This window comes from Tamandua tetradactyla, chromosome 11, assembly GCF_023851605.1.
Source record: "Tamandua tetradactyla isolate mTamTet1 chromosome 11, mTamTet1.pri, whole genome shotgun sequence".
NCBI lineage: Eukaryota > Metazoa > Chordata > Mammalia > Pilosa > Myrmecophagidae > Tamandua > Tamandua tetradactyla.
The window spans coordinates 49,869,748-49,885,450 of NC_135337.1; the positions used below are offsets into that span (position 1 = coordinate 49,869,748).

A 15,703-nucleotide genomic window follows, 5' to 3' on the forward strand; every position below is an offset into this window, starting at 1 on the left:
GGTTTCTCCTTTTAAAGGACTCTAGTAAACTAATCAAGACCCATTTCAAATGGGTGGAGCCACATTTCCATCTAATCAAAAGGCCAGACCCACAATTGGGTGTGTCACATCTCCATGGAAACAATCCAAAGTTTTCCACCCTAAATAATAGGTCAGCCCCCACAAGAGCAGATCAGGATTAAGACATGGCTTTTCTGTGGTACATAATAGTTACAAACTGGCACAGCCAGCATCCATGAATTGTGTCAGGCTAACTTGTTAGCTTACATTTAGAGTAAAATTTAGACCCCTAAAAGTTCTTGAAAATACTATGTGGTAGTTGCTTACTTTCTTACCCAAATCTCACACTGGATTATAAATTCCTTTGGATAAGAGATTTACTCATTATTAAACCCAGCTTGGTAAAATAAATCATTTGTTGAATGAGTGAAAGAAGGAGACATATACAACAGACAACTTGTGTGTTAGTCTTAAATTAATTTAAAAATTAAAAATTATTCAAAATGAAGAAAATATCTTGGATGAAAACTAAAAAAAAAAAAAGCTTAATATATGTTTTTAGATGTTGGAGGAAGTACCTTGGAAATTTTAATGAAAAACAAACATTCTTAATGCAATACATTAAACACTAAAGTTTCAGATACTGTATAGAAAGAAAAGATATCTGAGTTAATTAAAATGATAAATTTAGGTTTTATTCTCAATGACTATGATCTGAAAGTGTGCATTTTCTAGAAATCAATACTCTCAAGGAGAAAGTATAAAAATTTCATCTTAGCCAAACATGCTGGTTTGAAAGGATGTATGTCCCCTAGAAAAGTCATGTTTTAATCTAAATCCCATTTCATAAAGGCAGAATAAACGCTATTCAATACTGTATGTTTGAAACTGTAATCAGATCATCTCCCTAGAGATGTGATTTAATTATGAATGGTTGTTCAGCTGGATTAGGTGACGACAAGTCTCCATCCATTTGGGTGGGTCTTGATAAGTTTCTGGAGTCCTATAAAAGAGGAAACATTTTGGAGAAAGAAGTGGATTCGGAGAGAGCAGAGAATGCTGCAGCACCACAAAGCAGAGAGTCCATCAGCCAGTGCTTTGGAGATGAAGAAGGAAAACACCTACCAGGGAGATTCATGAAAGCCAGGAGAAGAAGCTAGCAGATGGTGCCGTGTTCACCATGTGCCCTTCCAGATTAGAGAAACCCTGACTGTGTTCACCATGTGCCTTTCCAGATGAGAGAGAAACTCTGAACTTCATCAGCCTTCTTGAACCAAGGTATGTTTCCCTGGATACCTCTGATTGGACATTTCTACAGACTTGTTTTGGTTGGACATTTTCTTGGCCTTAGAACTGTGAACTTGCAACTTATTGGATTCCCCTTTTTAAGAGCCATTCCATTTCTGGCATATTGCATTCTGGCAGCTAGCAAACTAGAACCCCAAACAATTTCAGATTGGAAACTTTCAGAGAACATTTAGTTCATTCAGAAGTCTTCAATTAATTGACATTTAGTTCATTCACAACTTTTAGCAAATTTTGCAGTTTAACCAGTATAAGCGTGAACTAATTTGGTAAATACTATATTTAATTAAGGGATATATGCTTATATTAAATGAGGAAAGAGCCTTACTTAAAATATATCACCAGATGGTTAAGAAAACAGCAGCTGAGAAATAGAATAAGGCATACCAAAAGTCACGAATCCTGTATGAATTTAACATATTGCCTAAGTTTCCTTAAAATTTAGTAAGTCTCATCTTAAAAGTATAACAAGATGCCTCCACAAAAGACAGATGTGCTGATTAGGAAAAGATTTAAAATTATAATGATTTTAAAACCAAAAATGTTGTAAAATCAAACCAAAAATGATGGGAAGTAACTTAACCCTTAAAAAGCCCATGGGGCTAGTGATATATTGTCTTTATTGGACAGGAAAAAAAGATTTCAGATATCTGCTTACAGAATCTCCTTAAACCTAGCCTAAAGGACTCCTTAAAAATCTGATAGTCAAACTGACTACCAAAGCAGGCTAATTAATCACAGATATTTCTCAGAGAGCTAGGTGGTTAAACTGATATCACTTTCCTAATGTAAACAGAAATGGCCTAATGCAAAGAAAATGTATATTACTAATTCCTATAACTTGTGAAACTAAAATCTGAAGCTTTACGACTATATAATACATAGGCTGATGATAGAGACTATGATCACATATAATTTGACAACTCAATTTTTCCTATAGTTAAATAGAAACACTTTGCTTACATACTAATTATCAATGTGGAGTGGTCATTTACTGTTTAACTATACTGCATTGCATTTTTGTTGTGTAAAACAGTTCCTTAAATTACTTTAAGATTTTTCTACGTTGAAAACATTGTTGAAAGCATTTTTGCCAAATGCCATCAAGACTAACTGTAGTGTATTAATAATTGATCATTTACAAGTTTTTGAAAGTTCTAAGACATTTACTGGCTCCAAAACTACTGTTAAACAAATGCAAATTAAAGAAAGGTTGAGGACAATGGCTAGCAACAGCATATCCAAAAGCAAAGTGAAGAAACCTCCATATATATTCATAAACAAGTAAATTTTAACACCAACACTGTGAATTAACATTAGTACAGTTAATACACTATTGATTTGTTTCATAATGCTTTACTATATGAATAGTATGGGAATATGGGATCACTGCTGTGTTCCAGGGAAAGAGGGACAACCAATCCAGATTGGAATTGGTTAGAAGTCTGTGGGAGAGACTTCTTCAAGAGGCTGAAACTGAGTACATGATGTGAATGAGAGGATATTTAGAACACTGTGGGAAATTATATGCCTGAAACAGTGAAAGTACTGTTTAGAAAAACAGTTACTAATTCTGGATAAGTGACAATATGCCAACTCCTAAACTTTGTAATAATGGTTTTTATTTTCAATAATGCATAAGATAATATATTGAGGAAAGGTTTCCTTTTAAAAAGCATGAAAATACTACAGATATTAATAATGAAGTACTTTTCCAAAAAATTTTTATGTTTTTCAATTATATCACATAGACAAGATACATCACATTAAGATAATGTATATAAAAGCATACCGTGTCTTGCTTTGGAATTTGGACTAAAACAGAAAGAAGCTGCTCTGTATCGAGAAATCTTGATATAACTGAAATAAACAAAAAATGAGCAGTTAAATTTTATGGTACAGTTGAAAATATAGGCTATCTAAAATATTGTTTAAAAAATAAGATAAAACAGTTCTACCTGCAAATATTACTTGTTTTATTTGCCTTCTTTTTCTATCTCACATGTACCAGGAATAGAGTGACTCAAATTAATGGTCTTTTCTTAATTTTGATTACTCACAATCTTGCCGCAAAATTTGATACTGTTGACTACTCCTTCCTTCTTGAAACTCTACTTGTCTGGCCTTATGAGACAGCTTATAACATTCTTCTCACCTTTTTGCTCTCTACTTTTCCTGCACATACTTAAGAAAGATCAGATAAGCTTAATTTAAAAGCTTAATTCAACAACTAACCATGTCATCTTTGAGAAGTTATATAACTTCTGTGAGCTTTAGTTTCTCTCATCTTTCAAATGTGGATAAGATTACCTCACAGGTTTGTTGCGAGGATGAAATGAAATAATATGTGTAAAATAATCTGCATATACCACAGTTCAAAAAACTGTTAATTATTTTACTCAACTCATTTTCTAGCCTGAAGTGTTTTATAAAAGTAAATTTATAGATAATTGAAAACAATCCCTTTTATATATCCCCATGGCTTTTTTTTTCTTACTTTAATCATTTAACATAGAGATCTTTTAAGAATGCACTAAGACTAGATAAGTCCTGAAATGCAGAGGAGCCACCCTCTCCAGCACATCAACTAGTTCCATCCCCCTATCCCACGTAATTGACAACCCCTTCCAATATGAAAAAGTTAGAATGGGCATAGCCCAAATATCCCTAAAGAGTGGGAGAAAGATCAAGGGTGACGGTGGAGTTATACGGAGAAGGACAGGTTTAACAAATAAGTATGAATGCTGAATCATTATATTGATATTTCTTTTAGTCGCCAGGATCTTAGAGCAGCTAGAAGTAAAAACCTAAAATTATGGAACTGTAACCAATACCAAACTCTGAAATCTGTTCTACAATTAATTGTTGCAACGTGCTCTGAAATTTATTGCTTCTTTGTATTTGTCATTTTTCACAAAAAAGAAAAAAAAACTGATATTTTAAAAAATGGGGAAGAAAGTTTTTACATTAATATTTTACTTAGATTAACAAACGAAGTTTCGATCTATGTAATGCAGAGAGAATTAGAAATGGTAAAATTCTAACATGTAAACGCACATGCCAAAGTGGGGGGGGGGGCAGAATGTTCTAGTCATATTCATTCTTAAAAAATGCAACAAACTACAGCAATAATTTCTTAATGTCCCATGGTTATCACTGTTGTAATGCATGTAATTTTAAAAGTTTTTGTGTAGATTTATTTATACTTTCACAAAATGGCTCCAGGCAGTTATTCTCTAAAAAAAACAAACTTTTATGTTACTTCCTGTTCAAACTACCAGTTACCTTGGATAGTTTTCAGTTTGCCTGCCTCTAGCACTGCACTCCCTTTTTAATTTGCTGCTTCTGCTGTTGTTATGTTAAAATTGGGCTTAAATAAAGAGTTAATAGATTGAGTTGATTGCTAGTATACTGTTCATTATGTTCAATATGATATAATAGGGATGTTCAACATGATAAAACAGTATTATGACTTTTTTTTTTTTATGGGCAGGCACTGGGAATCAAACCCAGGTCCCAGCATAGCAGGTGAGAATTTTGCCACTGAGCCACCTGACGTCACACTGCCTGATAAAATACAACTATGACATTTTACATGTCATACTAGTTAGACCCTCTTAAGCCTTCACTTAGCTGACCTCTGTTTCATCTCTTCCTTCCTCCTTTCCCTAACTCTTTCATATTACAACCAGAATAATGTTTCTAAAATAAGTATTTGATCATATTAGTCTCTTGGCTCAGAATCTTTAGCTTTCTAGTCCTTCAGGATAAAACCCAAATTCCTTAGCATATAAGGGATATATATGTCCATATTCCTTCATAAACTAGCCCCAATCCTCATTTTCTGCCATTTCCCAAGGCTTCACATCAGAAATAACTACTGGCCATCCTTAAATAAAGCAAGTATTTTTTGTATCAATGTAAGTACAGCTGCTGAAGCTTATGTTAACCCCACCTTCCCAAGTTTGCAGAGAAACAAGTATGCCCTAGAAAGTAATGATTTTTCAAGATACAGCCAATGGCATGCATACCTGATCTTTATTCCAGCCACCACAATCAAAAACATTTTTGTTACTCCTATACACATCAGCATGCCCTGCACAAATCAAGACCCTTTGTCTTGAGTACCATTTTTAGGATTTTCCTGTTGCCGAAATCCTTCTCATTCTCTCTAAGCAGAGACAAAATACTGCCTCTGTGAATCCTACCTGGATTCTATCTCCATCCCAAACTCCCTCCTTTGTGTCCCTATAAAATATTCAATTATCATTGTAGCTATCACTTTGCCATAATTATTATTTTTTTACTTTTTTGCTAGAGAAGTTGTAGGTTTATACAAAAAATCATGCACAAAACACAGTTCCCATATACCACTTGATTATTAACAACTTGTATTAGTGTGGAACATTTGTTCAAATTCATGAAAGAACATTTTTATAATTGTACTAGCTGTAAATCCATTATTTACATTACGGTTCACTGTGTTGTACAGTCCTATGGTTTTTGTTTTGTTTTCATTTTTATTCTAGTAACATATATACATCCTAAAATTTCCCCTTTTAACCACATTCAAATACATAATTTAGTATTATTAATTATATTCACAATGTTATGCTACCATCACTATTAAAAATTATTTATTAAGAGTTCTGTTTCCATGGCCAGAAGGTGAGGTCTTTGAGGATGGAAATGATGTACCGCTTAATCATCACATCTTTTTATCCCTAAGGCTTACAGAATGCCTACAATAAAGTAAGTATGGGTCATTTAGTTTTATTTTATTTTTTAATGAGGTACATATACTCATATCTTAACAAACATATAAACTTATTATATGTTAAGATAAATGATAAATTATTAAGATATAGCAAATATAGAAATATTTAATATTTGTTAATGTGAATTTAAAATTTTTATAAGGAATCTAAAAACTTAAAATATATCAAATCTAAAGTATCAAAGAAAACTGCATTTTTTTTATCAGTCTTGTGCTGGTTTAGAGGATGTATATACCCTAGAAAAGCCATGTTTTAATCCTAATCCCATTTTGTAAAGGCAGCCATTTCTTCTAATACGTATTCAGTATTGTACGTTTGAAACTGTAATTAGATCATCTCCCTGGAGATGTGATTTAATCAAGAGTGGTTGTTAAACTGGATTAGGTTGAGGCATGTGTCCACCCATTTGGGTGGGTCTTGATTAGTTTCTGGAGTCCTATAAAAGAGGAAACATTTTGCAGAATGAGCGATTCAGAGAGAGCAAGCAGAAGGATACAGCCACAAGAAGCACAGTTCACCAGTCGGAGACCTTTGGAGATGGAAGAGGAAAATGCCTCCTAGGGAGTTTTATGAAACAGGAAGTCAGAAGAAGAAGCTAGCAGATGACACAGTGTTTGTCATGTGCCCTTCCAGATGAGAGAGGAACCTGACTGTGTTCACCATGTGCCTTTCCAGATGAGAGAGAAACTCTGACTGTGTTCATCATGTGCCCTTTCACTTGAGAAAGAAACCCTGAACTTCATCGGCCTTCTTGAACCAAGGTACCTTTCCCTGGATGCCTTAGATTGGACATTTCTATAGACTTGCTTTAATTGAGACATTTTCTCGGCCTTAGAACTTAAACTAGCAATTTATTAAATTCCCCTTTTTAAAAGCCATTCTGTTTCTGGTATATTGCATTGCAGCAGCTAGTAAACTAGAACAGTTTCATCCAACAAAGGAAAAACAGAATTAAATTTTCATCAGCTTCAACAATAAATTAGTAGTGTAACAAATATGAACATGTGCTACATCCTAACCTCATTTGGAAATCAGACACCAAAACACAAATTTACAATATAGTAAGATAAATCCCATATCAAGATACTTTAGGGAATATATAGAAAAGAGGCCTAAGACAGCCTTAGGGAGACAAAAAGTTTCTAGCAGAAGTACATCTAAACTGGAATGGTCAAGGATGAATTCCAGTTACAGAGGAGTTTGGGAGGGGGGATTGCAGGGAAAGAGAGAGAAGTATCTAGACAAAAAGTACAGTGTATAAAAGCCAAAAAGTAAGAAAGGATATGTTCAAGTAACTGAAAGTTCAATTAGACTACAAGACAGAATGGAAAGTGGGGAGTAGCAAAAATTGCTGTGGGAGATGATAGAAGCAGCCAATTGTAAAAGGCCCTGTAATACTGTATAAAATAGTTCGGAATTTTCCTAAAAGCAATGAGAAATTAACTGAAGAATTTTATGCAGATAAGTGTATATTAGCCTGAGTAATGCCCCCCAACCTCAGTGATGCCCACTTTCTAATCCTTGAAAACTGTCAATATGTTACCTTACTTTGTAAAAGGGACTTTGCACATGGAATTAAGTTAAGGATCTAGAAATGGGGAGATTATCCTGGATTATCTCGTGGTCCCAATGTAATCACAAGAATCCTTACAAGAAGGAGGCAGGAGGTTCAGTGTCAGTAAGAAAAGATGTAAAGAACAGAAACACAGTCAGAAAATATTATACTTTCACATTTGAAGATGGAGGAAGGGGCCACAAGCTAAGGAAAGTAGGTAGCTTTTAGAAACTGGAAAAGGAAAGGAAATGGATTCTCTCTTAGAGGTGTCACAAGACATGCAGGCCTACAAAAGCACAGTATATAAAAGCCAAAAAATGAGAAAGGTTATGTCTAAGTAACTGATGCTATGATTTTAGCCCAGTGAAAGTGATTCCTGATCTGTAGAACTGTGAGATAATAAATTCTTGTTTTAAGCCACTACGGTTGTGGGAATTTGTTACATCAGCAATAGTAAAGTAATACAGAGAGATATGCTCAGACACACATTTTCAAAAGACCACTAAGGCTACAGTATGGAGAAGAGATTGGAAAGAGTAAGACTGGAAGAACCTAAATAGGAGGCTGTTGCAATAAACAAGGTGAGAGAGAAATAGTATCCTGGACTGGAGCAGCAGCACTGGGGATAGAAGAAACAGATATATTCAATAGATATACAGGAAAGAGACTTGGTAGAACTTGATTATTGCTTGAATACAGGGAGGTAAAGCGTCAAAAATGACCTTCGTGGGGGTGGGCGGTACAAGGGTAGTTCAGTGGTAGAATTCTCACCTGCCATGTGGGAGACCTGTGTTCTATTCCTAGCCCATGCATTCCCCAAGTAAACAAACAAAAATTCAACAAATGGTGCTGCAATAATGGGATACTCACATGGAAAAAGAATGAAATATGATCCCCACCACACAGCTTACAAAAAAAAAAAAATGACTTCCAGGTTTCTGGCTTGCATAAACAGCTGATTTGGAAGAGAAGATGGCACAGTTTGGGCACATTAAATTTGAGGTGATTGAAAACATAATAAATGCTCAGTGGGCAATAAATATGGGTCTAAAGACCTGGAGAGACATCTAGGCATGAGGTAGAAATCTGTAAGTAATGAATATGTGAATGACAATTATAATGCCAGAAAACTGGGTAAGAAACATAAGGAGAAGACATAGGGTGAAAAGACAACTTAGGACATACTTTGAACAGTCACAGCATTTAGGAAATAAGCAAAGGAAAAGAAGCTGTCATGGTCAGGTCCATGTGTGAACTTGGCCAGGTGGTGGTACCTGTTTGTCTGGTTGGGCAAGGGCTGGCCTGCCTGTTGCTATGAGGACATTTCATAGAATTAAATCATGATTATGTCGGCTGTATCCACAGCTGATTCCACTTGTAATCAGCCAGGGGGGATGTCCTCTGCAATGAGTGATATTTAATCAATGGGTGGTTTTTAAGGAGGATTCAGAAGAGACAGCTTCTCTTCTCTTTCTGCTTCGGCTGGTGAGCCTTCTCCTGTGGAGTTTGTCAAGACCCTCCATCGGTGTCATCAGCTTCACAGCCTGCCCTACGGATTTTGGACTCTACATTCCCACGGCTACATGAGACTTTTTATAAATTTTATATTTATGAATATTTCATGTTGATTCTGTTTCTCTGGAGAACCCTAACTAATACAGCTTGGTACCAGGAGTGGTTCTTAAGAAACAGAATCTTAAAAATGGGTTTTTACAATTGGTTATCTACTCTGACTAGACTCAAAGGCCCTAAGGACTCTGATTCCTGAAATCAGAATGATAGTGCCAATCCATGGGATGAGCTGGCAAAAGAGATAGTCAAAATATCACTATTTGATTCTTCTAATGCTTTGCTTATATGAAGCCAGGCTCTGAGGGATAATGTTTTTGACACCTTTTGGAGTTTTATGGAGATAGGAGGTATAGAGATGTTGGCTGGTTGTTGTTAGATACACTGTTTACATTAATGACTGAAAGGGATGGGCTTAAGGCTTCAAATGAGAAGCTTATGTACCATCTGACAGATGTAAACACTTCTATGAGTGTCCTGGAGGAAAATCTTATCTTGTGTAGCCATAGACATGAGATCTTTGAAAATCAGACTCAGAATCTTATTGTTAGAGTAGCAACTTTACGACGTAAACTGAAATCTCAATCTTGCATGATGTCTGTCGTTAAAGTGAGGGCATTGATTGGAAAGGAATGGGACCCTGAAAAATGGGATGTCAACATATGGATTGATAATGTGGTGAGGCTGAAACCCTAGCTCATGCTGAGTCTTCTCTAGATAACCCTGTATAGTTTGCCCTGAGAACATAATTGCCCTACCTCCAGACTGCCTTGAGGAGTTGGCCACCAAACCTCCACCTGAAGGGATTAGCCCTAGAGTGATTAATCCCGTTTCATCAGATGAAACTGCAAATGAATGGCCTGAAACAAATGGCTTGGAAGATACTTCTAATTCTTTTCATGACCCACCCCCACCACCCCTCATTTCTTCCAGACCTATAACTAGACTAAAGTCCCAACAGGCCCCTAAAGGTGAGGTACAAAGTACCACATGAGGAGGTACATTATACTCCAAAAAAAAAAAAAAAAAAAAACTGCGTGAGTTTCCAATTTATGTAGACAGAAATCAGGGGAATATGTGTGGCAATGAATTTTAAGGGTGTGGGATAATGGTGGGAGAAATACAAAGCTGGATCGGGCTGAATTTATTGGTATGGGCCCACTAAGCAGAGATTCTGCATTCAATGTCATAGCTCGGGGGGTTAGAAAAGGCATTAACAGTTTGTTTGGATGGTTGGGTGAAATATGGATCAAAAGGTGGCCGATATTACCTGATGCTGAAATGCCAGAACTGCCCTGGTATAATGTAGATGAGGGGACCTAAAGGCTTAGAGAGATTGGAAAGTCAGAGTGGATTTATCATGCAAAACCTGGTCTTACATGCCAGGGATGTCTAGAGGATGCACCTTTTACCAGAACAGTAAGAAATAAATTTGTGAGACTAGTGCCATCATCCCTGAAGAGCTCTGTAGTTGTACTTCTCTGTAGGTCAGATATTACTGTAGGAACTGCTGTCACTGAGCTGGAATCCATAAATATAATGTGAACTGGATCCCGAGTTGGCAGAAGCCAGGTGGCAGCACTTAATTGCCAAAGACAGGGTGGATGTGGCTATCATAATAGACAGCAGACTGAAAACAGGAGTCAAAATAATCTGACTCGCAGAGATTTGTGGTGTTGGCTAGTAAATCATGGGGTACCTGGAAGTACAATAGATGGGCAGTCTTCTAAATTCCTGTTTGAGTTTTATAAACAAAAGAGTTCTAGGTCAAGTGAACAGAAGTCTAACTTGAATTACAAAAACACAGAGTCATGGCCCTTTAATCAATTTCCAGACTTGAGACAGTTTACAGACCTAGAGCCCCTTGAATGAAGAGGAGGCCAGGTTCCTGTTACACTGCCACAAATTTATACTGGTAATTTTCCTCCAAGCATTCCCCAAGAAGACCGATGGCCTTTTACCAGGGTAACTGTGCATTAAGGAAAAAGAAATGACTGGATATTTCTGGAATTATCAGACATTGGTTCAGAAGTAACATTAATTCCAGGGGACCCAAAATGTCACTCTGGTCCACCAGCGAGAGTGGGGGCTTCTGAAGGTCAGGTGATCAATGGAGTTTAAGCTCAGGTCCATCTCACAGTGGGTCCAGTAGGCCCCCAGTCCTACTCTGTTGCTATTTTCCCAGTTCCAGAATGTGTAATTGGAATAGACACACTGGGAAACTGGCAGAATCCACACATTGGCTCTCTAACTCATGGAGCCACTAGAACTTCCCCCTACATAGGAAAATAGTAAATCAGAAGCAATACTGGATTCCTGGAGGGATTGCAGAGATTACCGCCACTCTTAAGGACTTGAAGGATGCAGAGGTGGTGATTCCCACCACATTATGACTCAATTCTATTTGGCCTGTTCAGAAAACAGATGGGTCTTGGAGGATGACAGTTGATTGTTGTAAGCTCAACCAAGTGGTAACTCCAATAGCAGCTGCTGTTCCAGACGTGGTATCATTACTTGAGTAAATCAATACATGCCTTGGTACCTGGTATGCAGCTATTGATCTGGCAAATGTTTTTTTCTCAATAGCTATTAGTAAGGACTACCAGAAAAAGTTTGCTTTCAGTTGACAAGGTCAACAATATACTCTCACTGTTTTACCTCAGGGGTATATAAACTCTCCAGCCCTATGTCATAATATTGTCTGCAAGGACCTTGATTGTTTTTCCCCTCCCACAAAACATAACCTTGGTCCATTATATTGATGATATCATGTTGATTGGACCTAGTGAGCAAGAAGTAGCAATTACTCTAGACTTACTGGTAAGACATTTGAGTGTCAGAGGATGGGAGATAAATTTAACAAAAATACAGGGGCCTTCCACCTCAGTGAAATTTCTAGGTGTCCAGTGGTGTGGGGCATGTCGACATATCCCTTCTAAGGTAAAGGATAAATTGCTGCATCTGGCCTCTCCTATGATCAAAAAAGAGGCACAATGCCTAGTTGATCTCTTTGGATTTTGGCAACAACATATTCCTCATTTGGGTGTGCTACTCTAGCCCATTTATCGCGTGACCAGAAAAGCTGCTAATTTTGAGTGGGGATCTCAACAAGAGGAGGCCTGTGACAGGTCCAGGCTGCTGTACAAGCTGCTCTGCCACTTGGACCATATGATTCAGCAGATCCAATGGTGCTGGAAGTGTCACTGGCAAACAGAGATGCTGTTTGGAACCTTTGGCAAGCCCCTACAGGAGAATCACAATGCAGACCCTTAGGATTTTGTAGAAAATCCTTACCATCTGCTACAGATAACTACTCTTCTTCTGAGAAACAGCTTTTGGCCTGGTACTGGGCCTTAGCAGAAATTGAATGCTTAACCATGGACCACCAAGTTACCATGAGACCTGAGTTGTCTATCATGAGCTGGGTGTTGTCTGACCCACCAAGCTATAAAGTTGGTCATGCACAGTTGCACCCCATCATTAAATGGAAATGGTATATATGAGATAGGGCCAGAGCAGGTCCTGAAGGCACAAGTAAGTTACATGAGGAAGTGGCCCAAATGCCCATGGTTTCCACTCCTGCCACATTACCTTCTCTTTCCCAGACCAGAGCTTTGGCCTCTTGGGGAGTTTCTTACAGTGAATTGACTGAGGAAGAGAAAACTGAGACCTGGTTTACAGATGGTTTGGCACAATATGCAAACCCTTAGAAATGTCCACCCAAAAGTGGACAGCTGCAGCACTACAATACCTTTCTGGGATGTCCCTGTAGGACAGTGGTGAGAGGAAATCCTTCCAGTGGGCAGAACTTCGAGCAGTGCACATTTTGCTTGGAAGAAGAACTGGCCGGAGATGCATTTGTATACTGACTCATGGGCTGTTGCTAATGGTTTGGCTGGATGGTCAGGGACTTGAACATAATTGGAGAATTGTGACAAAGAAGTCTGGGGAAGAGGTATGTGGATAGAGCTTTCAGAGTGGGCTAAAAATATGAAGATGCGCACCAGAAGGTGACTTCAGCAGAAGAAGATTTAATAATCAAGTCGATAAGATGACCCCTTCTGGGGATACCAGTCAGTCTCTTTTTCCAGCAACTCCTGTCACTGCCCAATGGGCTCATGAACAAAGTGGTCATGGTGGTAGGGATGGAGGTTATGCATGGGCTCAGCAACATTGCCTTCCACTCACCAAGGCTGACCTGGCTACAGCCACTGCTGAGTGCCCAATCTGCCAGCAGCAGAGACTCACACTCAGCCCCCGATATGGCACCATTCCCCGAGGTGAACAGCTGGCTACATGGTGGCAGGTTGATTACACTGGACCACTCCCTTCATGGAACGGGCAACAATTAGTTCTAACTGGAATAGACCCATACTCTGGATATGGGTTTTCCTTCCCTGCACACAATGCCTCTGCCAGAACTACCATCCGTGGACTTACCTAATGCCTTTATCCAACATCATGGTATTCCACACAGCATTGCTTCTGATCAAGGAACACACTTCACACCAAATGAAGTGTGAGAATGGGAACATGCTCATGAAATTCTCTGGTCTTACCATGTTCCCCATTATCCAGAGGCAGCTGGACTGATAGAACGGTGGAATGGCCTTTTGAAAACTCAAATATGGTACAAACTAGGTGGCAATATCTTGAAGGGCTGGGGTGATATTCTTCAGGGAGCTGTGTATGTTCTAAATCAGCATCCATTGTATGGTGCTGTTTCTCCCATGACCAGGATCCATGGGTCCAGGAACCAAGGGGTGGAAATGGGAGTGGCACCACTCACTACTACCCCTAGTGATCCACTAGGAAAATTTTTGCTTCCTGTCCTTGCAATGTTGAGCGCTGCTGGTCTACAGGTTTTAGTTCCAAAATGGGGAGTGCGTCCACCAGGAAAAACAACAATGATTCCCTTGAACTGGTATCTAAGGCTGCCACCTGGTCACTTTGGGCTATTCATGCCCCTGGATCAACAAGCCAAGAAGGGGATTACTTTACTGGCTGGGGTGACTGACCATGACTATCTGGGGGAAATAGGGCTATAACTACACAATGGAGGTAAAGAAGAGTTTTCTTGGAATATAGGAGATCCCCTAGGGCGTCTTTTAGTACTACCATGCTCTGTGATTAAAATCAATGGAAAACTGCAATAACCTGATCCAGGCAGGACTACCAATGGCTCTGAAACTTCAGGATTGAAGATCTGGGTCACTCCATCAGGCAAATAACCACAGCCAGTTGAAGTACTTGCTGAGGGTACAGGGAACACGGAATGGGTAGTGGAAGAAGGTAGTGATAAATATGAACTACAACCATGTGATGAGTTACAGAAATGAGGACTGTATTACTGTTTTGTTCATGTTACAGTATTTAAATTATAAGGTAGCAAGTTTAAGAGTGAATATTACCCAAGGGCTTGCACCCTATTCTGAGGAGATTTAATGTGTTTCCGGTTGTATGCAGGACAGTTAAGCATTGTCAGGTGAGAAAAAAAATGTGTCTTTAATTATTTTCTATTTAGAAATTAAGTATGGTTTAAGGTGTTGTATATAGCTGCCAAGTTGACAAGGGGTGGAGCGTCATGGTCAGGTTCATGTGTCAACTGGGCCAGGTGGTGGTACCTGTTTGTCAGGCTGGACAAGTGCTGGCTTGTCTGTTGCTATGAGGACATTTCATAGAATTAAATCATGATCATGTTGGCTGTATCCACAGCTGATTCCATTTGTAATCAGCCAAGGGGAGTATCTTCTGCAATGAGTGATGTTTAATCTAATCAATGGGTGGCTTTTAAAGAGGATTCAGAAGAGACAGCTTCTCTTCTCTTCTCAGCTGGTGAGCCTCTCCTGTGCAGTTCATCCAGACCCTCCATCGGAGTCATCAGCTTCACAGCCTGCCCTACGGATTTTGGACTCTATGTTCTCATGGTTACATGAGACACTTTTATAAATTTTATATCTATGGATATTTCCTGTTGATCCTGTTTTTCTAGAGAACCCTAACTAATACAGAGGCCTATAAAGAGGACTCAGAAAGAAACCTCAAAGAAGTACAAAGAAAACCATAAAAGCAAGGTAAGTTGAAGTTCAAGTAAAATAAGAAATAATCTGTGTCCGTTAAATTTAACACTGAGTCTGTTGGTGACTGTGTTAGACTGGGTTCTCCAGAAGCAGAACCTCAGATGATGATTTATGTTCAAGTGATTTACTAATAACGTGCTTCCAGGACAAAATAGTAAAGGAGTAGGAGAAGGATACAAAGTGGGGAAAAAAGCCAAGCAAGAGTGTAATTTCAGGCAAAGTTCTGTGAAAGGTTAACTTTAACTAATCCTGCAGAGGAATTCTGGAGTTCAAGTTACACCTCAGAGTTTGTCCCCAAATTGATGTGAGAATGCTAGGCTTTCATACTCCCACACCATTCAGTCTATTTGAAAAACTTTCAGTGTTCTGTGCTTAAGGGAAAAGGGCTTCAAAGGCCTGAGGGCAGGCCTCTAAAG

At 38.4% G+C, this 15,703-nt stretch overlaps 1 protein-coding gene across 6 annotated transcripts in view; it reads right to left on the reverse strand.

The window, feature by feature from the left end:
• Positions 1 to 15,703, reverse strand: part of MSH4 (mutS homolog 4) — a 132,797-nt gene that overhangs the window by 69,171 nt on the left and 47,923 nt on the right. For all 6 annotated transcript variants that reach the window (XM_077120584.1, XM_077120582.1, XM_077120583.1 and 3 more), the window contains exon 8: positions 3,098 to 3,165. In XM_077120584.1, coding sequence (XP_076976699.1) covers positions 3,098 to 3,165 — 68 coding nt within the window. The remainder of the gene's footprint in view (positions 1 to 3,097; positions 3,166 to 15,703) is intronic.